The sequence below is a fragment of the Vombatus ursinus genome, unplaced genomic scaffold (assembly GCF_900497805.2).
Source record: "Vombatus ursinus unplaced genomic scaffold, bare-nosed wombat genome assembly UNPS02014170.1, whole genome shotgun sequence".
In the NCBI taxonomy this organism is placed as follows: Eukaryota; Metazoa; Chordata; class Mammalia; order Diprotodontia; family Vombatidae; genus Vombatus; species Vombatus ursinus.
Genome location: NW_020953948.1, coordinates 2,547,838 through 2,572,515, shown reverse-complemented (window position 1 = coordinate 2,572,515; position 24,678 = coordinate 2,547,838). Strand labels below are relative to the sequence as shown.

The 24,678-nt window shown below is 42.0% G+C and overlaps 1 protein-coding gene and 1 pseudogene across 1 annotated transcript; one reads left to right on the top strand and one right to left on the bottom strand.

The window, feature by feature from the left end:
- Positions 1-720: 720 nt before the first annotated feature.
- On the bottom strand, positions 721-11,182 carry LOC114041244 (annotated as a pseudogene).
- An 892-nt stretch (positions 11,183-12,074) lies between these two features.
- Positions 12,075-22,470, top strand: LOC114041229 (zinc finger protein OZF-like). Its single transcript, XM_027859583.1, is given in 5 exon segments — positions 12,075-12,117; positions 17,018-17,144; positions 18,297-18,383; positions 20,959-22,343; positions 22,346-22,470. Coding segments are annotated over 5 exon segments (1,656 nt in total). The 5' UTR covers positions 12,075-12,084; the 3' UTR covers positions 22,370-22,470.
- Positions 22,471-24,678: the final 2,208 nt, after the last annotated feature.

Here is a 24,678-nt window from a genome sequence, read left to right as displayed (position 1 = left end):
AGTAAGGGTGCCCATTTTCTACCCCCTTTGTCACCCTTTTCTTCGAGGAGTTGAACCATTTACAAAAAAAGGCAGTAGATTGGCTTCTGCGTGAAGACTACAGGGCAAACCACAACTGGAGAATTTGTAGTACAAGAGCCTCAGGTCCTTTATGTTCCCGGGCGTGGAATTGTTGGCACAGGAGGTGTAGTAGTCTTTTTGGAGTAATAGAAGCCCCGCATGACTCACAGGCTGTCTCAGAGAAGCTTCACATCTCGTCATCCGTACCTCAAGTTCAGCACCTGTGACTAAAGAATAGTCTGTGGGTGGGCTGGTGGAGAGCATGAGCAGTGTCTCTGGTTCTGGAGGGCCCCAGCGAGCAGCCCATTTCATTGTCTTCTCTGCAAACCCATTGCCATCCCACCAAAGTGACCATCCTCTAATATAATCCTGGCAATGCATCACAGAGAAGACCACGTGGAGCAAAAGAGTAGGAGTTGGTCAATAGAGAGACATGAGCTATTGCCTTACTGCTTGCACTGATAAAGCCATGCTGCTTCTACAAGGCCCCAGCAGTGTGAGAGCCCAAAAGCATATTTGGATTCAGTGTAAATGTTCATTTGGAGTCCCTCAGCCAGCTAGCCTGCCCTGGTCAGTGTCATTCAGCTCCTTGTGCCCCAAGTCTAATGGACAATGCATCTGCCCACTTAATAATTGCTCAGTTCACAACTGCTCCTCCAGTCACTCATCTGCCATTTTCATAAAAGGAGGAACCATCTGTGAACTCTGTAAGATAGGGCTCCTCCAAGGGGTTGTCTGTGAGGTCATGGCATAGGCACTCTCTGTGGCCTCAATTACTTCAAGGCAGTCATGTGGTTCTTCACCATCTTTCACAGGTTCAGGAAGGAGAGTGCCTGGATTGGAGACCTTACAGCGTTGAGTGGAGACATTAGCATTAGACAAAAGGTCAACCACACAGACAAAAAGCAGCCACCTCCTGATGGGAGAAAGCCTGAGTCTTAGCTTGGAGTAAAATGGCTGTGACACTGTGTAGGGAACAAGGACAAGGGGTCTAAGGTTTCTGAGATTGAACAGTTCAGTCATAGCCCAAGGGTGGTTTTAGATTTTTCATCAACCCTCTGTAAATGAAGACTAATAGAATATAGAGTACACAAAGGGGTTGGTGTTTGGATTCACTCAAAATACTCTTTACTTTGCTTGGTTTTGCCAGTTTGAGGAATCAAATTTAATATTGGTCACAACATACCATGTTCAAAAAGGAAAACAATGGGACAATGAAAACATCAGAAGCAAAGTAACCAACAGCTTCATTTCATGCATGCATACACACACACATACACAATGTGTAACCTGCATTTCTCTTCTAAAGAGGAACTCGACTTTCTACATGACATTAATTTAACCGATGGAGAAAACAACTGCTATCAAAACATACAATTTCCATTGCAGACTAGAAGGCTAATGTTTTTTATTAAAAATAGTTGTAAGCAAAAAGAAAAACCCTTCTGCTTTTAATTATGACACATCAGCCTGTCAAAGCATGAAGCATCAAATAAGGTCTTAGTAAAAGAACATTATTGTGTGATTATCTTCATTTATAAAATTTGACAAGTTCATAAATCAAGAGCTTCAGAATTGAGAGTCAGAATCTCAAATGGGATTTATTCTTCACCAAAAACTGTCCAATGGGTGGGGAGCCAAGATTGTGGAGTAAAAGCAGTGACTTGCTTGAACTCTCCCCCAAATACCTGTAAAAAGAGGCTCTAAACAAATTCTAAAGTAGCAGAACCCACGAAAAGAGTGAAACAAATTCCAGCCCAAGACAACCTGGATGGTTGATTAGAAAGGTCTGTCGTGCCCAGCTGGGGGAGGAACACAGTTTAACTTGGGTGTGCAGGAAAAACAGGCCTCAGTGAACCTGAAGGAGGCCTCAGAGGACTGAATCATGGTCAGCTGTGGCAGTTTCCAGACTTCTCAACCCACAAATGCCAAACACAACTTAGAAGGTCAGTAGGAAAAGTCTCTGACTGTGGCGAGAGAGAAGCTAGGTCCCAGCCCCAGGGCGGTTCCAGAGCTTCCAGCCCACAGACTCAGGGAATCCAGTGACTGATCAGAGGGGGATTACAGGAATCTCTTTGCTGGTGCTGAGGCAGGATTCTCTGCTTTGCCTATGCTTGGATCTGGGTCACAGTTCTGGGTGGCGATCCTGGGGTAAGGAGGAGTGCTGGCATGGTAGAGCTTGTAGTGGCAGTGGAAAGGGAATCTTCCTCACAGTTCCAAAGCAGAAAAGAGTGCTTGTGGTCGCTTATAGACCAGAGCACAGGCCAGGAAAGGAGTAAACACCTCGCCCTTGATCATACCACCTTGGAAGAACTGAAAATTTAGAGGGCCCTAGAAGTATCTCTGAAAATAGCTGCACAAAACCCCTTAAGCTTTGGAGAGTACACCCTCCACACTGGAAGTAGACCCCTACCTTAACAGAGTTTATAACTCAACTAATTGGCTAGGATCATGAGCAAGCAAAGGTCCAAAAAAAGTCTGACTATAGAATCTTCCTTTGGTAACAAAGGAGTTTGAGTCTTATGGGCTGGTGCAGCCTCCATGGTAGACTTCACAGTCATTCCATGGTAGATGCCCATTGCGTCATTTTTAAAGCCTTCCATTTCTTCTTTTCCTTTGAATCTTTTCTGATCATATTTGTTGTAGGCACCCGGAGAAGGTGGTGGCTTATTCTGTAATGTGGGATCCAGAGGTGTCGTATTAGGTGCAGACCTCTGCTCTGTCGTACATCCTTCCTCTCTGGCTTTTACAGATTGAAGAGTTGCAAAAGTATGCTCAGCAAAATCCTTTCCTGTGCTTTGCAGAATGGTAGTTCTTGCCTTCCCTACTCTCTCTCAACTCACCACATCTCTAGTCATTAACAAATCTGCATCAACAAATGTTGTTTGTCTAAGTGCAGATATGTCATTCTCCAGGTCAGTTTTGATAGTAGCCCTTCTCTTGGCCATAATTTTAGCTTTGTTTGCAGCAATTTTCTCCACAGTCATAGCTTCCAATCTAATCTTATCTGTCTGTACACTTCATTCTTTGTGACCTTACAAGACAACAGCCAGTGGCTCCTTACCAAGATGTCCACAGTCTTCCTCCTTGATCTGTGGTTTCTTTGCCTCTGCTAATATTTGGCCTTCTATTCTTTTTATTTGTGCAGGTCATTGAAGATCTATTTTGAGAGGTTCACTTCTGTCAGTCTTTGTAGATGTAGACTTTTCACCATTTAGGAATGTTTTCACTTGCTGCATGCCAGACAAATTTGAGCATGAGAAAGATGTCCATAATTAAGCAGGAACAAGATAGAATCCAAAGTGTAGTGCTCTCTGGGTTGACCTTCCTTGTTTGTGCCCCAAATTAAATAGTTGGTTTTGATGTTCTTGGGCCAGGAGAAGTTACCAAAGGTGACCTTGTCTCCCTTCACCACAATCTTCTGGATGTTGTGCTGGGGAACTTTCTATTCGGCTCTGGTCTTTTCATCAAGAATGCTTGAAAGTCCTCTATTTTACTGAATGACTATTTTTTCCCCTGAAGGATTATACTCAGTTTTGCTGAGTAGGTGATTCTTGATTGTAATCCTATCTCCTTTGCCCTCTGGAATATTATATTCCATGCCCTGCGGTCCCTTAATGTAGAAGCTGCTAAATCTTGTGTTATCCTGATTGTGTTTCCACAATACTTGAACTGTTTCTTTCTGGCTGCTTGCAATATTTTCTCCTTGACCTGGGAACTATGGAATTTGGCTACAATATTCCTAGGAGTTTTCCTTTGGGGATCTCTTTCAGGAGATGATCAGTGGATTCTTTCCATTTCTATTTTGCCCTCTGGTTCTAAAATATCAGGGCAGTTTTCCTTGATAATTTCTTGAAAGATGATGTCTAGGCTCTTTTTTTGATCATGGCTTTCAAATAGTCCAATAATTTTTAAATTCTCTCTCCTGGATCTATTTTCCAGGTCAGTTGTTTTTACAATGAGATATTTCACATTTCTATTTTTTCATTCTTTTGGTTTTGTTTTACAGTGTCTTGACTTCTCATAAAGTCACTAGCTTCCAATTGCTCCATTTTAATTTTTAAGGAAGTATTTTCTTCAGTAAGCTTTTGGACTTCCTTTTCCATTTGGCCAATTTTGCTTTTTAGGGCATTCTTCTCCTTATTGGCTTTTTGGACCTCTTTTGCCATTCGGGTTAGGCTATTTTTTAAGGTGTTATTTTCTTCAGCATTTTTTTGGGTCTCCTTTAGTAAGCTGTTGACTTGTTTTTCATGATTTTCTTGCATCACTCTCATTTCTCTTCCCAGTTTTTCCTCTACTTCTCTTACTTGCTTTTCATAATCCCTTTTGAGCTCTTCCATGGCCTGGGACTAATTGATATTTTTCTTGGAGGCTTTGGATGTAGGAGCTTTGACTTTGTTGTCTTCTTCTGGTTGTATGATTTGATCTTCTTTGTCACCAAAGTAAGATAATATAGTCTGACTCTTTTTGTGCTGCTTCCTCATGATCCCAGCCAATTACTTGAGTTATAAACTCTTTGTTAAGGTAAGAGTCTGCTTCCAATGTGGAGAATGTACTGTCCCAAGCTTCAGAGGTTTGTAGAGCTGTTTTCAGAGATAGTTCTAGGGACCTGTAAATTTTCAGTTCTTCCAAGGTGGTATGATAAGGGATGAGATGTTTCCTCTCCACTGCCACAACAAGCTCCACCATGCCAGCTCTCCTCCTTGCCCCAGGACTGCCCCTCAGAACTGTGACCCAGATCCAAGCACAGGCAAAGCAAGAGATTCCTACCTCAGCACTGGCAGAGAGATCCCTGCAATCCCCCTCTGATCAGTCACTTGATTCCCCCTCAGTCTGTGGGCTGGGAGCTCAAGAGGCAGCCGCTGCCCCAGAGGCCACGCTTGGGACTTGCGGCTGAGACCTAGTTCCTTCTCTCACTGCAGTCACAGACTTTTCCCACTGACCTTCTAAGTTGTCTGTGGCATTCCTGGGTTAAGAAGTCTGGAAATGGCCACAGCTGCCCATGAATCAGCCCTCTGAGGCCTGCTCCAGGTTCTCTGTGGCCTGTGTGCCCATGCTGCACTGTGCTCCTCTCCCTGCCCAGTGCAATATACCTTTCCAATCAACCATCTAGGTTGTCTTGGGCTAGAAATTTGTTTCACTCTGTCTTTTTGTGAGTTCTGCTGCTTTAGAATTTGTTTAGAGCCATTTTTTTACAGGTATTTGGAGGAGTTTGGGGGACAGCTCAAGTAAGTCAGTGCTTTCACTCTGCCGTCTTGGCTCCGCCCCCCCGAACTGCACTTTTAAACAGAATGTGTGCTTCCTGGGTTGGGTACTGATTGGCTAGGCTCTGTGGCCAGGTTCACACCTAAAGCCTTGGCTCATCCCAGTGACCCTCAACCCACAGGCCCTGAGATGAGGCTGGTGCCTTCGATTCTGAGTTTAAATGAACAAATTTTCCTTATATTTTAATAGATCGGTAAACATTTATGTTTTTTTCCAGTGGAAAAAATTCCTTTAGTGGAACAAGAAAATGGATTTCTCCAATTTTTGGTAAAACATTGATCAACATGGTACTTTCCAGACCTGAGCCCCATTTGAATAATGGGAAAATTTTCAAAACAAGGCAGAGCAAAATTTCAATGAAATCCAATTTCCTAGGTATCTTTAGTAATTAAAAAAGTATGGATCATTTTCACCAGCCTCAACTTCAATGTTCCTTGAAAAAATAATGTAAAAACTCTGAGACCGAGAATTTTCCATGTTTTTCCTTTCACTTGTGGCCTTTGGGTTTAATCTATGCCAAAGGTCACAGTAGAGGTTAGAACACCTTAAGATCAATCTAGGTGTGACTTAAAACATCTGAGGAATTGCTTGGTATTCTTCTGGTATCTCTGTGTCTGGACATCAAGGTGCTCAAAGCACCAGATCCTTGGGGATCCTCAGCTTTTCTCAATCTTTCTGTTGACCCACTGGACTGATGCCTTGAATTCTGAGTTTAAATGAACAAATTTTATTTATTTTACTCAATCAATAAATTGTTTCATGTACATTTCTCAGGAAGTTAAATAATTTTTTTTTTACAAAAAAAAAAACAGATTTCTCTAATTTTTTGGACTTTTTTTTTTTTGCAAAATGGTACTTTTCAATCCCCCCCCCAGTCTCAATTGAATGATGTGAAAAATTTCAAAACAAGGAACCAAAAAATTGCAACAAAATCCAATTAATTTGTTATCTTTGGTAATCACAAAATTTGGACCATTTGAATCAACCTCAACTTAATGTTCCTGGAATAAAAACTAGAAGAGCCCTGAGACCAAGAATTTTCCATGTTTTTTCCTTTCCCTTTTGGTCCTTTGGGTTTAATCTATGCCAAAGATCACAGTAGAGATTAAAACACCTTAAGATAAATGGAGGTGTGACTTAAAAAATCTAAGGAATTGTTTTTAATTTTTCCACTTAACAGTACTTTGTTTTTTCCAATTACATGTAAAGATAGTTTACAACATTCACTTTTATAAGATTTTGAGTTCCAAATTTTTTCTCCCCCCTCCCCAAGATGGCATGCAATCGGATATAAGCTATACATGTACAATCATATTAAACATTTCCACATCAGTCTTATTGTGAGAGAAGTATCAGAACAAAAGGGAAAAAACATGAGAAACAAAAAAGAGCAAATAGTATGCTTCGATCTGCATTCAGACTCCATAGTTCTTTCTCTGGATAGGGATAGCATTTTCCATCATGAGTCTTTTGGAATTGTCTTAGATCACTGCATTGCTTAGAAGAGCTAAGTCTATCAACATTGGTCATTGCACAGTGTTACTGTTACTGTGTACAGTGTTCTCCTGGTTCTGCTCATTTCATTCAGCATCAGTTCATTTCAGTCTTTCCAGGTTTTTTTTTTTAATCTGCCTGCTCATCATTTCTTATAGAATAATAGTATTCTGTTACATGCATATACCACAAAGGTTAAAAATAGAAAAGGTGATTAGTGGTCTGGATCACATAAGTAAAGCTTAGAATGAAACATATACCAGGTTAATTTTTAATAAATCTAAGAACATAATATACAATGGAAAGAATTCTTTATTCAACAAGAACTGCTAGGGGCAATTGGATAGCAGTTTATTGAGAAATGGCTTTAAATTAGTTAATTATAGTATATACAATAATACATTTCAAATGTTAATCTAAAGTCTTAGTATAACATTGTTAAAGAATGCTACAGTATAGCTTTCACAAATGTAATAACCAACTAACTGTAGCAGTCTTTTTTAAGAGACAGAATTATTATAGAAATTTTCAAAACAAACTTTGACACAAAATCATTGCAGCTGGAAAAAGAAAAGATATAGATTGGATTATATCTTGACATAAAAAAGTCACTGCTAAAAATAGGACATCCATAATCAACAAGAGAATCAATGTGATTAAAACTCATTCCCCAATAAATATCAAAGGTTATGAAGTTCTCAAAATAATAAATGCAAACACTTGAAAAACATTCAAAATTAAATTGTTAATCAAAACAACGAAACTTAAAATAACTCTAAGATACCATCTTTTACCCATCAAACTGATAAACATGACAAAATTGGAATAATTCAGCATTGGAATGACTGTGGGAAAATAGGCATGCTAATTCACTACGGTGGAGCTGTGAATCAGTCTAACTATTCTGAAAAGACAATTGGAATTTTTTGTTATTAATCTGATCCAGCATTGCTCACTATTGAGTTCATACCTCATAAAGGCCAAGAGAAGATCCATGTGTACAAAAAAAAATTGTAATAGTAAAAGTTAGAAATAAGCAGAGTGTCTAAACAACAAGGAATGTTTAAATAAGTTGTGACCTATACAACTTGGCTTTTTTTTTTTTTCACTACACCTGTAATTCCATCAGAGTAAAGCCCTAATGAGGTCAGAAAGAGTCAGATACGAGTGAAACAACTGAATAACAATAAAAAGGGAGCTCATGGTGAGGAACTTCCTATGCCTATCAGTACCTTCTCTATAAATCAAAATCTTAGAGAGTTAATTCTGCCACTAAGAAGTGAAGTGACTTGCCCAGGTTCACAGGGCCAGGATATGTCAGAGACGGGGTCTGAACCCTGGTCTTTCTGTCTGTGACATTAGCTGTCCTCTGTGCCATGCAACCTCTGCATGGAAAACACATTCACGTATTTGTATAGATCTGCGAAGATTGATTCAGGGAACTTAGTATAGAAATAACCTCCACCAAATTCAGATGGGCAATTCATATGTAATATGGATTAAAAGAGTTGCCTGGTGACACTGAAAAGTTAGCTTCTCTCCAGAATTAATTCTTTGGTGGAAGTATGATGTATAGTTAGGATGAAAGTCTTCTTATGTTCATTGCATTTACAATACTCAACATAAATTCTTTAATGAGAAATAAGCTGTATGTTTGATCTGAAGGTCTGCCCACATTCAGTATATTGATATTATTTTCTCCAGTATTAGTTCTCTGGAGCAAGTAAGAAATAAAGTGGAGCTAAAAGCTTTTCCACATTTAACATATCCATAAGCTTTCTCTGCAGTGTGAATTCTCTGGTGGAAATAACATATGTGATCTGGATAAAAGTCTCCGAACATTCATAAGGTTTTTCTCTAGTGTGAATTCTCATAGAAAGTAAGCTGTGTGTATACCTGGGGGAAAACAACTCCTTATCTCATAAAAACTTCTGGGAAAAATGGAAAGCAATCTGGCAGAATTAGACTTAGGCCAACATTTTATATCATATTTTACAATGCATTCTAAATGGATACATGACCTTAATATTAAAGATCATGCTTTAAACATTTTTCAAACAAAAACAGATTATATACTTCTCACATTTATGGGTAGGAGATGTATTCTTTTTTGTTCTTGTTTTTGTTTTTTGACTAGGCCATGGGGTTAAGTGACTTGCCCAAGGTCACACAGCTAGTAAGTGTTAAGTGTCTGCAGATGGATTTGAACTCAGATCCTAGGAGATGTATTCTTAACCAAACAAGAGAGAGGGAATTACAAAAGATAAAATAGATAACTCCTGGAACATAGTAGTTGCTTAATAAATGTCGATTGATTGAAAAGCTTCTGCAAAGACAAATTAATGGACCTAGGAGAAGAAGAGAAGTGGTCAAATGGAAAATAATCATTTTATCAAATTTCTTTGAGAAAGGTTTAGTAACCAAGATATATATACTGAATGCAAGAAGATTTTTATCCAGATCACACAACTTACATTTTTTACAAAAAGTTTTTATTGAGTTTTCCATTTCCATTCCATACATCATAGTTTCCCCTATTATCTCTTCTACTCCCACTCCTAGAGTGCCATCCCACATAACAAATAATATATTTTAAAGAAAAAGAGGAAAGATCAGCAAACTAATCAATATTGAAAAAGTTCAAAAACGTGTGTAATGTGCCAAGCCCTTGGGCCTCCTGCTCTGTGAAGAAGTGAGTTGGAGATAGCTTCTCATATTTCTGTTAGTCATTCATGCACTTTGTAATTTTGTTACATTCATTTTTGATTTGTGTGTGTGTGGTTTTTCTTTTCATTTATGTTCTTGTAGTCATTGTGTATTTTCTGGTGGTGGGCTCTACTTCACTTTATCATTTCAGGTATTTCTTTCCATGCATCTTTGTATTTATCATATACACCATTTCTTATAGCACAGTAATATTCTATTACATTAATTTGCCACAATTTGTTTTGACATTTCCCAGTCAACGGGCAACTGTGTCTGGGGGGAAGAGGACAGGTGCCAGGCACTATGCTAAGGTGCTTTACAATTCTCATTTGATCCTCACAACAACCTTGGGAGGTAGGTGCTATTACAATCCTCATTTTACAGTTGAAGAAACTGTGGCTAACTGAAGATAAGTAACTCTGAAGCTGAGATGCAACAAAGTATGGATTGATTCACTGCTGCTTATGCTAATTTTGGCCTAACAACACCAAGAAAACACAGGTGCTCCACCAGCCAGCACCACACCATCCATATGTGGAAACCATTGGTTACAGCAAATGAAGACGTTTTGAATATTATAGATAAGTTCACTTACCTTGGCTTCATACTTTCCAGGGATGTACACATTAATCATGAGGTTGACACATACATTGCTAGAGCTAGCTCAGTGTTTGGGAGGCTCCAAAGGAAGGTGTGGGAGAGAAGACTGTAGATGAAGGTCTACAGAGCCATTGTGCTGACCACACTGTTGTATGTCTGTAAAACTTGGACAGTATATCAGTGCCATGCCAGGAAACTGAATTTTGAATTGTCTTAGGAAGATTCTGAAGTTCACCTAGCAAGAAAAGGTGTGGGACATTGAAGTCCTTTCTCAAGCTGCACTGCCACACATTCAAACTCTGTTGCAGAGAACACAATTCTGATTGGCTGGCCACATGGTTAGAATGCCAAAAATATGCTTGACTAAAAGACTATTTTATGGAGACACAAGGCAAACACTCACATGGTGGTCAGAAGAAATGGTACAAGGACACTCTCAAGGTCTCTCTGAAGAACTTTGGAATTTACTATGTGACAAGAGAGATACTGGCAAAGGACCGCCCACCATGGCCTCCCCTTATCAAAAAAGGTGGTGTGTTCTGTAAGCAAACCAGAATTGAAGTAGCTCAAAAGAAACACAAGATGCACAAATTTAGAGAATCCGCCCCAAAGGTTCACGTGGACTATTTGTGCCCAGTGTGTGGCAGAGCATTCCAAGCTGTATTGGTCTGCTCAGCCACAGTTGAACACACTGTAACTTGACTCCAACACAGTGATGCCATTTTGGTCCTCTTCGAGAAAACAAATGGAGGGCAACAACTAACTCACTACCTTCGTAATTGAAATTTGAGTTCACTCTTCCCAAAGATCTTGAAGGTGCAGGGGATGATTCTTGCCTGGTCTGAAGGAATGTTTTGCATTAACTGCTGTTACTATGCCATCTCAGTAGTTTAAAAAAAAAAAAGGCATGTAGTAATGGCTAATTAACAATGGGAAGCACACTGGTGAGGAATCCTGAGCAGCACTATGAGAAACCCAACTCCTCAGATTACCCCAAGACCCCTGAGAGAGAAGTCCGCTGTCGTTTTGGAATCTCAGCCTGTGAGTTCCTTTGCATGACTGGTCAGGAAGTCCCACAAATAAGTGTTATATAAGGAAGGAAGGAAGGAACGGGAGGGAGGAAGAGAGGGCGCACAGAAGAAGTTATCATATTAAAAGAAAACAAAAGTAAAGATTTTTATTTCAGTGGCCCATTGGTTATCCAAAACCTTATGGCCAAATGGGACCATGCCTAGAGGCTCAGGGAACTTGGGGGTTTGAAGGGGGCACGCAGCCCTTCACAGAAGCCTCTCCAGGGTGCTTCCCATGCAGCCTTGAGACCCATTCCCCCTGGCGTCCTGTCCCTCCTTTTCCTTTTCTTTCCCCGCCATCGCAGGTTCTTGTCTTCACGGTGCGTTTTGCTAGCTTCTTGCTCTTAGCGCACTGGACCAAAGTTGGAAGAAGAGGCAACTTTTCTTGCCCATGCGCAGAACAGATTCCTCTAGCCTCCGGACTACGATTCCCAAAATTCCTTGCGGCCAAGGTAGTTTCCACTTCCCCACGTCCCGAGGGTCTTGGAAGTGAACTCCCGCGGCCCGCTTCCTCTTTGTTCTTCGGCCCCGCCCCACGGATCTCCCCCTCGGCTTCTCCACGATCACGTGATGCTGCTAGCCAGCCAATCAGCAGCGTCTCCCGGCGTCCCTCTCCGCCCCGCCCCCTAGCGATCAGGCTTCATTCAGATGCGGGAGCTCGTCAGGCTCTGGGCCTGAGAGTGCCCTGGGCTAAGGCTGGGGATGGCGGGGGTCCGATCCCAGGCCGAGCGGCCCCCTCCAGAAGCGCCCTGAGCCTCAGCCCCGGCCCGGCCCGGCCCGGCGCGGGATGTGCCGTCCCACCTCCGGGCCGGGCCGCTCGCGGGCCCCTCCTGCCCCCGGGCCTGCCTGCTGAGGAGGAGCCAGGGAGGGAGGGATGGAGCTGGGGCTGATGCCGGTGTGCGGGGCGGCGCGGGCCCCACAGGTGAGCCGCCTGGGGAGGGGAGGGGGGAGAAGCGGGCGGGAGGGGCCTGCGGTGTAGACCCTCCTCCTCCCCATCTGCTGGAGTGACCCCGATTGTAGACGTTGGCACCGAGGACCCGGGGAGCCCCTGCGTGGGGTCTGCCCCGTGGGGGTAGCTCGGGGGTGAGCCCGGGCTCCGACTCCTGCCGCAGGGGGGCAGCGCTCCGGACCCGCTGGGGAAACCCGGGAGACTGGGGGGGGCGGGGGGGGCATCAGGGATGACGTCTGCAGAGCGCGTGGCAAACCTTGCATCTGCAGACAGCGTTCATTCATTGTGATCCAGGGAATCGGGGAGGGTTCGTGGCCTGACCCTTCTTGCCTCCCAGCCTCCATTGGATTTTCCTCATTGGCACCCAGGATTTTGGAGTATACACAAAATACTTGCCTGTGTGCTGGAACACGAAAGGCCTGTGATATGCTCTATAAATAAACATCTGCCCCCTGCCCACCTTAATGCCCATTTTCCTTCCCCAACATTCACTTATTCATTTGTCGAGGCATTCAGGTATGCCGATTGCTCAGTCCTGAACTAGGTGACGAGAACACAAAAGATGAGTGAAAGAGGTCTTTACCTGAAAGTTTTAGTGCCATTCTCCAGACACCCACCTAGACTCTCCTGTTAATAATCATATACTTGTTTTGGTTCATAAGAAGCAGAACGAGAGGGAAGAACATTAAATAACATATCAGGTCATCGGAGGAAAATGTTTTAAGATCAAAGATTTAGAGTTGGAAGGGACAAAATCTGCCTTCTCTACTTCCCAGCTCCGTCTCCTGCCCCACCCCATTGAAAAAGCAAGAAAAACCAAAACTCACAAACATGTGTAATCAAGCAAAACGAGTTACTGGATTATCCATGTCCAAAAAGAAGTATCTGTCCGTACTCTGAGGCCATCACTTCTCTATCAAGAGATCAGCAGCACAGCCTTCGTCCTCTGGAAGCAGGATTGGGCATTGCAGTGATCAGAACTCCTATGTCTTTGTCTTTGTTTTTACAATGTTGCTGTTATTATAAAATTATTCTCTTTATTCTGTGTCAGTTCATGCATTTTTCTCTAAACCCTCCCCTTCATCATTTCTTATGTCATTTACAGCACAATAGTATCCTATCACATTCATATATTGTAACTTGTTCAGTCCTTCCCTAATTGATGGACATCACCTCAATTTCCAATTCTCTGCCACCATAAAAGGAGCTACAGTAAATATTTTGGTACTTATGGATCCTTTTCCTCTTTTTGCAATTTTTTGGGGGGTTTTGACCTCATAGTGGTATCACTGTTATCAAAGGGTATGCGCAGCTTTGGGACCCAGTTCCAAATTGCTTAATAGTCTCGACAACACTACCTTAATGTACCTGTTTTCCCACAGCCCCTCCAGCAAGTCATTTTCCTCTTTGATCAACTTTGTTAGTTTGTTTTGCTTGGGACTGGTTGTTATTCTTCGTTTTCTAAGAGGACCTCGCTACGCTAGATTCAAGTTACAGTGTGTCTTGACTGTGGTTGAGCAGACCGACACAAGCTTGGAATTGGTCAGGCGCAAATAGACTATGTGAATATTTGGGGTGGAGTCTCTGAATTTGCGTTTCTAGAGTTTCCCTTGAGCCACTTCAATTTTGGTTTTACTCATAGAGCACAGCGCCTTCTCTGATGAGGGTATGCTGTGCTGAGCGGTCCTGTGCCAGTAGCAACAGTATTGCTCTGATGGTGGAGCTTTGAACTGGTCCACCCATTCTGGAAAGCAATTTGGAACTACGCGGAAAAGGTGACCTAACTGTGTATGCCCTCTGACACAGCCATGCCTGTACTCGCCTTATGTTCCAAAGAAATCGACAGAAGAGAAAAAGGACCCATGTGGTGGCCGGGAAAAAAAAAAAACCCAAAACAACAACAAGCTAGAAATAAAGGGAGTCAATTGAACAATGGCTAGATAAATCATGGAATATTAATCTAATGGATTACGATTGTGCTTTAGGAAGTGACAAAAGGGACAGTTTGAGAGAAAACTGAGAAAATATGAACTGGTTCAGAGTGTGAAGTAAACAGAACCAGGAGAAGAATTTTTACAATAATGAATACAAAAGTTGTTTATAAAGACAAAAAAAACTTTGAAAGACTTAAGAATTCTGATCACTGCCACTAGGTGGCGCAATAAATGTAATGTTTGGGCTGGAGTCAGAAAAGCCAATCCTGCCCCAGACATGTATGACGTCTGTGAATCTGGGCAAGTCTAATCTCTTGTCTCAGTTTCTCAACTGAAAAAGAGCACTAACCTCACAGGGTTGTTGTGAGGATCAGATAATGTTTGTAAACAGCTTAGCACGGTGCCTGGTACACAATAGGTGCTTAATAAGTTCCCGTAATAATAACTAATTATTAACGATTACCTTCCCTCCCCCTCCCCTAATCAAAGCAATGATCAGCCATCATTCCAGAGGACCAGTGATGAACCATATTACCCACTTCCTGACAGAAAGGTGATGGACTCCTTTCTGAACGAGGTACAGATTTTCAGACATGGCCAGGGCAGGAAGTTGTTTTACTTGACTGAGCATATTAGTTACAAGAGTTTGATATTTTTTTCCAGTCATTCAATATGCATTTATTATGTCCCAGGGACTATGCTAGGCTTTGGGTGATACAAAACCAGTCTCTACCCTAAAAGACCTCACGTTCTTATGAGAGAGTTCACACGATAAATAGATAGATAGCATACAGATAGACATAGACAGATAACATGCCGATAGATAACACGCAGATAGATAGATAGACAGACATACATAAGATGTTTACAGGGTAGAAGAAAAGTAGTAGCGTTAGCATTAGGGGGACTGGGAAAGGCTTTTTGCAGAAGGTGATGTTTTTAGCTGAGACTTGAAGGAAGCCAGGATATAGAGATAAGGAAAGAGAGCAGGCCAAGGGACAGCCGGAAAAAATTCACAGAGTCAGGAGATGGGCCATGTTGGAGGAAGAGCAAGGTGGCCAGTGCCTGTGAATCACGTGTAGAGGTAGGTAGAGTGCAGAAAGACTTAAAAGGTAGGAAGGGGCCAGGTTATGAGAGGTTAAAAGTCGGGATTTGATATTTGACCCTGCAGGTAATAGGGAGTCAGTAGAGTTTATTGAACACTCAGATAGCATGGTCAGACTAAGGAAGTTTACTTTGACAGCTGGGTGGAAGATAGTCTGGAATGGGGAGAGATTGGAGCCAGGCAGACTCACCAGCTGGCTATGGCAAGAGTCCAGACATGAGGTGATGAGGGCCTGCGCTGGAGTGGTGGCAGTATCAGAGGAAAGAAGGGGATGTATTCAAGAGATGTTTGGAAGGTAGAATTGACAGGACTGGATATGGAGAGTGAAAGAGTGCGGAGTCAAGGGGGACCCCGTGACTTCAAGCTTGGGTGACTGGGACGATGGTGGTGCCCTCAAGAGTAATAAGAAAGTTATGGTTTGGGGAGAAAGATAATAATAAAGGTAATGTCTAGAAGACATCTAAAAGATGTCAGCTTGAACTGTGAATTGTCCACTGTGACTGCAGGTCAGGAGAGAGGTTAGGGCTGGACAGATAGATCTGCATTGGGAAAACTCAGGAGCAGGGAGGCCAGAGACAGGCAGGCAGGCAGAGGACATAGATGGGCTGGCTGAGTTCAGGGCTTCCATAGAAGTTTGAAGGGCAAAGCTGGAAGCCTCAGGCAGACCAGGGCTGGATCAGGGTGAAATAGCACACTTGGAAAGGCCTGGAGAGGCAAACACAGTTGTGGGGAGCCTTTTGGATCAATTGGGGGGAGGGGAATAAGTGCTTTTGTTAATGGAGGGGGCGTAATTAAATGAAAGTAAATTGGAAACTTGAGAACCACGCCTAGAGTTCGACTGGTCTAAAACAGTAGTTAGAATGAGAGAAATGATTTCATGTGAAGTATGTCCTTTAAAATAAAAACGTGACCAAAATTGTGGATTGATGGCAGCTTTGGGGAAAGTATTATGTAGGGACTTGGAGTAGCATTCCTAGTAGGAATATATGAGGTAAGGCTGTTTCCTTACAGTGGCTGGTGCCATGGAGGGCCTGCTCTCTCTTGTAAACAAGTTTTAATTAATCAATGGGAAATTGTTAGGGACAGTGTCTCTTATTTGATAGAAATGGTACTTGATTATTAATGGAAATTTGCTGGAGAATGTTTAATGTGTTGTCAACCCCTGGGACAATCTGGACCCCTACCGTTCTCTGACCAGCAGTTTCTAACTGTCCCTGTTCCTGGACAGAGATGGTTCCAAGGACACTTCTGCAACCTTGTTCTTGTAGTCCCACAACACCTTCAACGCTTCCGTCCAGCCGTTAAGCTGCTCTGTGTATCGAGACACAGATATCTGTATGCGCCCTCCTGCTGTTTCCCACAACTAGGCCCTATAAGAATCCCCTTCCTCCCTTCCTCCGTGGACATCCCTGTCTGAATAAGGCAGCGTGCTGCCCCGAATTACAATTTCTCGACCCTGAATCAATGCCTCATTTTATTTATCGATCACCTAGTTGGTCTGAGTTTTGGGTTTTTTGCCCCCAAGGTTGACAGTGTTAGTGCTACGTACCTAATTATAAGGGACCTGTGGATTTTATCGATTGTCAGGGGCTTTAAGAGTGAAGTGCTCCATTTCTGGCACCGTTGGAGAGAGAGCCCACACAAGTTAGAAGGAGCCATAGACCACTTCTTGTCATTGTGTAGGAAAATAACGGTAAACTGGAATCTGAAAACCTGAGTTTACAGTCACTTAACCCTTGTAACCAGGCCCTAAACTTCCTAGCCACCTCATCTCCTCTGGAGTTCCAGATGAGGGGCAGTCTCTGAATAAGCAAGAATGCGTATTGTATTTCAGGGGGCAGTGACATTTAATGATGTGGCCGTGGACTTCACCCAGGATGAGTGGACACATCTGGATCCTTCTCAGAAAGAGCTGTACAGAGATGTGATGCTGGAGAACTACAGGAACCTGGTCTCTCTGGGTAAGAGAGACTTGTTGCCGCTTACACTTTGTACCTGGGAGTCTGCTGGTGTGTTTCTGGTTTTTGTTTTTGTTTTTGTTTTTGCTAGGCAGTGGGGTTAAGTGACTTGCTCAGCGTCACACAGCTAACACGTGTTATGTGTCTGAGGCTGGATTTCAGCTCAGGTCCTCCTGACTCCAGGGCTGGGTCTCTATCCACTGTGGCATCTAGCTGCCCCTGTGTTTCTGCACTTGATAAATGCCGTGGAATGTTTGGATTTAATAGCAGTGTTTTTGGGTTTGGAGTGGCCTGTGGCTCCTAATCCCTCTGTTTCTGTGAGTCAGGGTACTTTTACACTTTCTAGGGAAGAGAATAGAATAAGCATTTGTGGAGCACCTGCCATATACCAGCCCTTCTGTGCTAAGTGCTTTGTGATTGTTAACTCATCTGAGCCTCACAAAAGCCCTGGGAGGTAGGTGCTGTTATTATCTCCATTTCATAGATGAGGAAACTGAGTCAGCCAGAGGTTTAGTGATTTGCCCGGGGTCACACAGCTAGTAAATATCTGAGGCTGGATCTGAATTCAGACCTTCCTGTTATCCACTGTGCTATTTAGCTGCCTTCACTGAGCAGAAAGGAATTTGTTCTGTAAAACTGGGAAGGGGCGTCTTCGCTTGGCTGCCACTGAGGCCATACCCTCTACATCTTCTGTTGCCTCAAGTTAAAGATACAAGAAAGAATCTTAGCTTTCTAGTAGGTAGCTAGATGGTACAGTAGGAGTCAGGAAGACCTGGGATCAAATACTGCCTCAGTCACTTTGTGACCCCGGGCAAGTCACTTAACCTCTCTGTGCCTGTTTCCTTATCTGCAAAATGAGATGATTGGACTCACATTATAAGGCCACTTCCAGCTCTAAATCTGTGGTCCCATGAGATGAACAAATGATCTGATTTTCTTTCTTTTTCCAACCTTCTGCCTTTGAACTATACACTCTCATCTGCCTCAAAAGAAAAAAAAATCCCTGCTTCCCAGAAACTCTGTATCAAACATCTTTCAGAGGTTCTTTGTCTTGCCCTTTGATTATTCTGGGGTGCTTACTTGTCCCTGGAAATGAATGGGTATCATTGAATTTGAAGGTGGCTCTCTATCCTCAGGACTTTTATTTTCCCCAAGTAGGGCTTCCAGTTTCCAAACCAGATGTGATCTCCCAGTTGGAGCAAGGGAAAACCCCATGGATCATGGAGAGTGAAGGGTTAAGAGGTAAGTGAGCAAAAATTTGGGTCCTTGAGTACTCTTTTTCAGTCGGGGGTGGAGGAGGCCTTTGAAAGTTTGCACGGGAGACGGTTCTCAGCTCTCCACCACTCGAGAGGGACACCAGCAATGGAGCTTCCTACAGAAGCTCCCTCACGCGTTGTTCTGAACAGATCACTTTCCTACATCTTTTCGTTCACGTTTGCCTCGGTTGTCAGAGAAGGGAGAGCAGTAGCCCCAGCAGGACACAGAGCTTTCTGTCTCCCATTTCCTCACGGTCAGCTTCCTGAAGCAGCCTTTCCCTTGTCTCCACTGACCGTTCCTTACGCTAATCTGTTTGGATGCCAGTGAGGTACGGAATATAAGGCTGTCCTACGAGAGAAAGAGGCAATATCTGGCGCTTGATATGGGAAAGGGCAGATAATGATGGCTTCCCATCATTTGGTCAAAATGAACTGTAGAGCTGCTCTATGTCGGGCCTTGAGAGAAGTGAGTAATTAATGCAGAGGGAAGATATTGGAAGGCTAGATAGGTAAAATAGAAAATGAACAAAGTACTTTTGGCATCTGAATAAATGCTAAGGTGGAGGATGAAGCTCTCGGAACAAGAGGAAGCAATATGAGAAAGGGGATAGAGTTCAGAATGGCGGGACAATGAGCGTCGTTCTGGAGCAGCAGCGGGGTGGAACGGAAGGGTAGGTGGCTGAACTGGGACAAGGTTTTGGAGGTCTTTGAATGCCTCCTTAAGATGTGTTTCCCCTATCCTGTAAGTAAGCGGAGGCGTTGGGACAGTGTTGAAATCAGGTGATGGATACAGGAAGGTTAATATGAAAACTGGGAAAAGAATGGATTGGACGGGGAGAAGCGGGAGGGAGAGACAGGCGTGAGGAGCCTGTTTATTTCAGATATTTCTCAGAGAGTTTAGATTTTGACCTTAGGCTATTTCCACCAATTATCTCTGAGTAGTTTTTTCTTTATTCTTATCCTGTCTTAATTTAGTCACGTGGTAACCCTCCTTCTCTGTCCTGAATGGATTCATATTTTCTGTGCTGGTCTTTCTCCTTTCCATCTTTGACTTGGGTAGAAGTATAAATGCCCTTACCAGATGGCGCAAACCTTGAAAAGATAGCCAACTCCTCCTTATAAGATCAGGACATGAAAATGTCTAGATCTCTGCAGACCAGAGTGATAGATCATACCTATTTAAGTGATATTTAATAACGGTGACTATAAAGTCCTTTGTCCTTGGTGGGGAAAAAGTTTGTTATAAAAATCTCTACAGATTTCTTCAATTTTTCTTTTGTTTGTCGTCCATCCATTTTCATCTTTAAACAGCTTCATTTAATTGAGTCTCTTACTGAGATTTCTTTAAACTAGTTTTAACTCACTGCTTCTGTCTCTCATGTGAGATGATACTGGTCATAACCTCCCACTCGCGTTCTCTGTAATACTTTACTAATGAATCTAGATTTTAACATTGCTGTTTGCCTTGGCTATCGTCCATCTACTTGTAAGGAACTCAGTCAGTCAACAAGTATTTTATTAAGTGCTTACTCTGTACCAGACAGCCCTAAGTAATACAAAGGATGTCAGGTATTTGCTGAATCACTTTGTACTCTTGTTTGCCTTCTTATGGCATTTGATTTCTGCTAGTTAAACTTTCGTATGACATTGTTATAGTTTGGTCTTGTCATTTCTTTCATCTCGATCTTATTTTTCATCATAAATAACTTGTTGCAATAGATCAGGCTGGAGTCGTACTCTTAATAACTGGTGGTCTGGGTACATAAACAGCTGATCCTACCTAGATGGGTTGTTGTGAGGATCAAATGAGATAATATTTGTAAAGCGCATAGCGCAGTGCTTGGCCATATATTCCCCTCACATCCCCGACCCCCACTTCAGGAATGGCTCCAGCACTGGTAATAAGACATTTCTTGACCTTTAAAAGATAATCAGTTTTGGTTTTTTGTGACGTTATTAGGCGCCTTCTAATGGTCCAGTGCCTTCTAATCACAGATTCCTTTGAATATAATAATGATAATAACGATAACAAATAATACATTATCATTCTTGATCCTAAAAGCAACCCTGTGAGGTCTATGTATTAATATCCTCATTTTATGGATGATGAAAGTCTTAAGTGAGTCTTGCCCATGGTTGCCCATCACTATTAAGTTTCACAGACTGGATTTGAACCTATGTCTCTTCTAGCCCCATATCTAGCTCTGCTCTTCCATGTCAACACTGGCTGCCAATTTGGTTAGGTGTAGTTTAGGTGTAGTATGCAGAATCCACCTTTTCTTTCTTCTGGAGCATTTAGATATCTAACTTTCACTACTTTTCTAGCACCTCTTGTTCTCCACGATTTCCCATAAATATACAAAGTTTCTTTGTAAACTAGAATCATTCAACACATAGAAGGTGGTGTTATTTTGTTGTTGTTGTTGTTATTATATCCTTCTTGAAGGCACTGGTGGAGTCAGCATTAGAAGGGAAGACAGAACAAGAGTAAATAGACTGAAGTTCTCTTTCTTCAGATGGAGAAAAGACTTAATAGTAATGTGTCTATTTGCTTGTCACAGATTGGAAGACCACGTCTAAAACAGATGAATCAGCTTCAGAACTGGGCTTTACTGTGGAAAAATCAGTCCAGGAAAGAAATCCAAGTGACGGTCATCAGGATTCCATATTGAAAGAAGCCTGGAATTGTGACGTTGAGACACTTTCCCAGGATAATGAATGTGAGGAACTTTTCAGCTGTGATTCAAACACTCAGCATCATAGAATACGTTTTGAAGAGAGAACGTGTGGATACAGTGAATGTGAGAAAACGTTCCTTCAGGGAAGACGTCTTGGTGAACTCCAGAGAGCTCATACACTGGAGAAACTTCATAAATGTAATGAATGTGGCAAAGCTTTTAGCTCTAGCTCATCCCTTACTTTCCATCAGAGAATTCACACTGGGGAGAAACCTCATGAATGTAACGAATGTGGAGAGGCCTTTAGGTGGAGCTCACAGCTCACTTACCACCAGAGAATTCACACTGGAGAAAAACCTTATCAGTGTAATGAATGTGGGAAGACCTTTATCCAGAGAACACAGCTCACGTCCCATCAGAGAATTCATACTGGAGGAAAGCCATATGAATGTAATGAATGTGGGAAAGCTTTTAGATACAGCTCATCCCTTACTTATCATCAGAGAATTCATACTGGAGAAAAACCTTTTGAATGTAACGAATGTGGCCAGGCCTTCAGGTCAAATACACAACTTAATTCTCATCAGAGAATTCACACTGGAGAAAAACCTTATCAGTGTAATGAATGTGGGAAGACCTTCATCCAGAGCACACAGCTTACTTTCCATCAGAGAATTCACACTGGTGAGAAACCTTATGAATGTAATGAATGTGGAAAGGCCTTTATTCAGAGCACACATCTTACTTACCACCAGAGGATCCATACCGGAGAAAAACCTTATGAATGTAATGAATGTGGGAAAGCTTTTAGCTCTAGTTCATCCCTTACTTACCATCAGAGAATTCATACTGGAGAAAAGCCTTTTGAATGTCATGAATGTGGGCAAGCCTTCAGGTCAAATTCACACCTTACTTCCCATCAGAGAATTCATACCGGAGAGAAACCTTATGAATGTCATGAATGTGGACAGGCCTTCAGGTCAAATACCCAGCTTATTTCTCATCAGAGAATTCACACTGGAGAGAGACCTTATGAGTGTAATGAATGTGGGAAAGCCTTTAACCAGAGCACACAGCTTACTTTCCACCAGCGAATTCACACTGGAGAGAAACCTTATGAATGTAATGAGTGTGGGAAGGCCTTCATTCAGAGCACACAACTTACTTACCACCAGAGAATTCATACTGGAGAAAAACCTTATCTATGTAACGAATGTGGGAAAGTTTTCAGGCACAATTCATCCCTAATTTACCATAAGAGGAGTCATACTGGAGAAAAACCTTATTAGTGTAATGACTGTGGTCAAGCCCTTAGATGAAACACACTTTAAATGTCAGCAAAAAAAAAAAAAAATCATACTGGAGAGAAACCTGTAGTCTTTTGAAAGGTTTTTAGCTGAGATACAAAACATAACATTGAAGAATCAATATTGCAGCAAAAACAAATTATGGTGAAAAGCTCTTTAGACAGAACCACATTATTCATATAGTATTGTTGAATATCAAACAACTCAATATTAGAGAGAACTGCTTTATAGGAGTGGCCATCAGCCATAAAATGTCTCTGCCTAATTATCAGAATTCATACTGGAGAGAAACCATATTAATGAAGTGAATTTGAGAGAACCTTTAACTGGAAAATGCTCTTTCAATAATTTAAGAATTTCATGTTAACGGGGTAACTATAAATGTAGGAACTGTAGCACAGGATTAATTTTAATTGTGAACCTTGCTGAACACCACTGAATTCACATTTGACAGAAGCCCTATAAACATGTCACTGATTTTCACAAAATCACAGAATCTCAGAGTCACAAGGGACTCACAACCATTTAATCCAACCCATACTGGACAAAGCATGTCCCAAGACAACACACCCCACAAATAATCATTCAGCTTTTACTTGAAGATCTCCATTAAGGTCAAATCCCACTATCTTCTAAGGCAGCTCATTTGACAATGGGAGAGCTCTAATTATTAGAAAACCGTCGTGTTCCCCCGAATTTTCTTTTTGAGGAACATCACCGGTTCCTTAAACTGGTTGCATATGGCATGAACTTGGCCTTTTTCACTGTCTTCATTGCCCTCCTCTCACCATTTCCTTCCTAAAATTTAATGCTCAGAATTGAACACAACATTCCAGATGTGAATTGACCAGGGCAGAGTACAACAAAACTGTCACCTCTTTGTTCCTGAAAACTGTCACTCAAAGTAGCTGAAGATCTTAATCCAATATGGTGCGCATTGACTGAGCCTTGACTCTTTTTTATCTTTCCTTTTCTAAATCACTTGGGGGAGCTATTTTTCATTTATGCGTCTTTTTCTTATTGTTTTGTTTTATTTTGACAAAGCAGACATTTCCTAACAGACACTCTCATTGACACAATTCAGTCCCCCAAACAGTTAAGCAAATTCAACTGATAGAAATCTTTACTGATAGTACGTGCCACTTTCCTCTTTTTACCAACTTTTCCTCTCATCAACATAAAAGAGTTGTGCTTTAACTTTTATAATTTAGTACCAACATTTTGTGTACGTGACCAGAGTTATATTGCCTTTTAATATTGTCTTCATTCAAATTGCAGTCAGTATGTATTTTATTCTTTAGGCTATGCCTTCCTCTCTGCATCATTTCCTATAAGTCTTCCCGTGTTCCTCCGAATTTATGTTCATGATATTACATTACATTTGAATAACATAATTTCTTTAGCCATTTCCCAATCATTGGGCACTAACTACATTTCATTTTCCCCCAAATTTTACAGTAGTACTACTAAGAACATTTTTTGTACATATGTGTCCTTTCTTACTGCTGTTGACCTGTGGGGCATAAATGCAGTAAAAAGATTGATGGGGGCAGCTAGGTGGCACAGTGGATAGAGCACCGGCCCTGGATTCAGGAGGACCTGAGTTCAAATCCGACCTCAGACACATAACACTTACTAGCAGTGTGACCCTGGGCAAGTCACTTAACCCCATTGCTTAACCCCAGAAAAAAAGATTGATGGCAGCTAGGTGGTATAGTGGGTAGAGCATTTGCCCTGGAGTCAGGAGGATGTGAATTCAAATTCGCCCTCAGACACTAGCTGTGTGAACCTGGGCAAATCACAACCCCAACTGCCTCCAAAGAAAAAAATACTGCTGGATTAAAGAGTATGAAAAAGTAATAACTTCTTGTGTAATTCCAAATTGTTTCTCAGAATAGTCCCTGTTCACAGCTACACCAGCAGCAGTAAATAAGCCTGCTTGTCTACTTTTCTATTGAATTTTTTCACTATTTGCCCTCTGCCAACATGTATGTGAGATGATAGCTCAGAGTTGCACAGACTGTCCCCCATGCCTGGAATGAATATTCTCCTCCTCTGACCCTAGAAATCCTTCCTTTCCTTCAATGATCAGCTCAGGTGCTACCTCCTAGGAGAAGCCTTTCCTGAACCTCCTGGTTGTTTGTATGTTCTCCCTCCAGCTGTATTTATTCATCTCTGTACATGTTGTCTCTTGGTAGAATGTAAGCTCTATGAGGGTAGAGACTTGTTTTAGTATTCCCAGCACTTGGCACAGTGCCTTGCACCGATGGGTGCTTAATAAATAATTTCCTTTGAT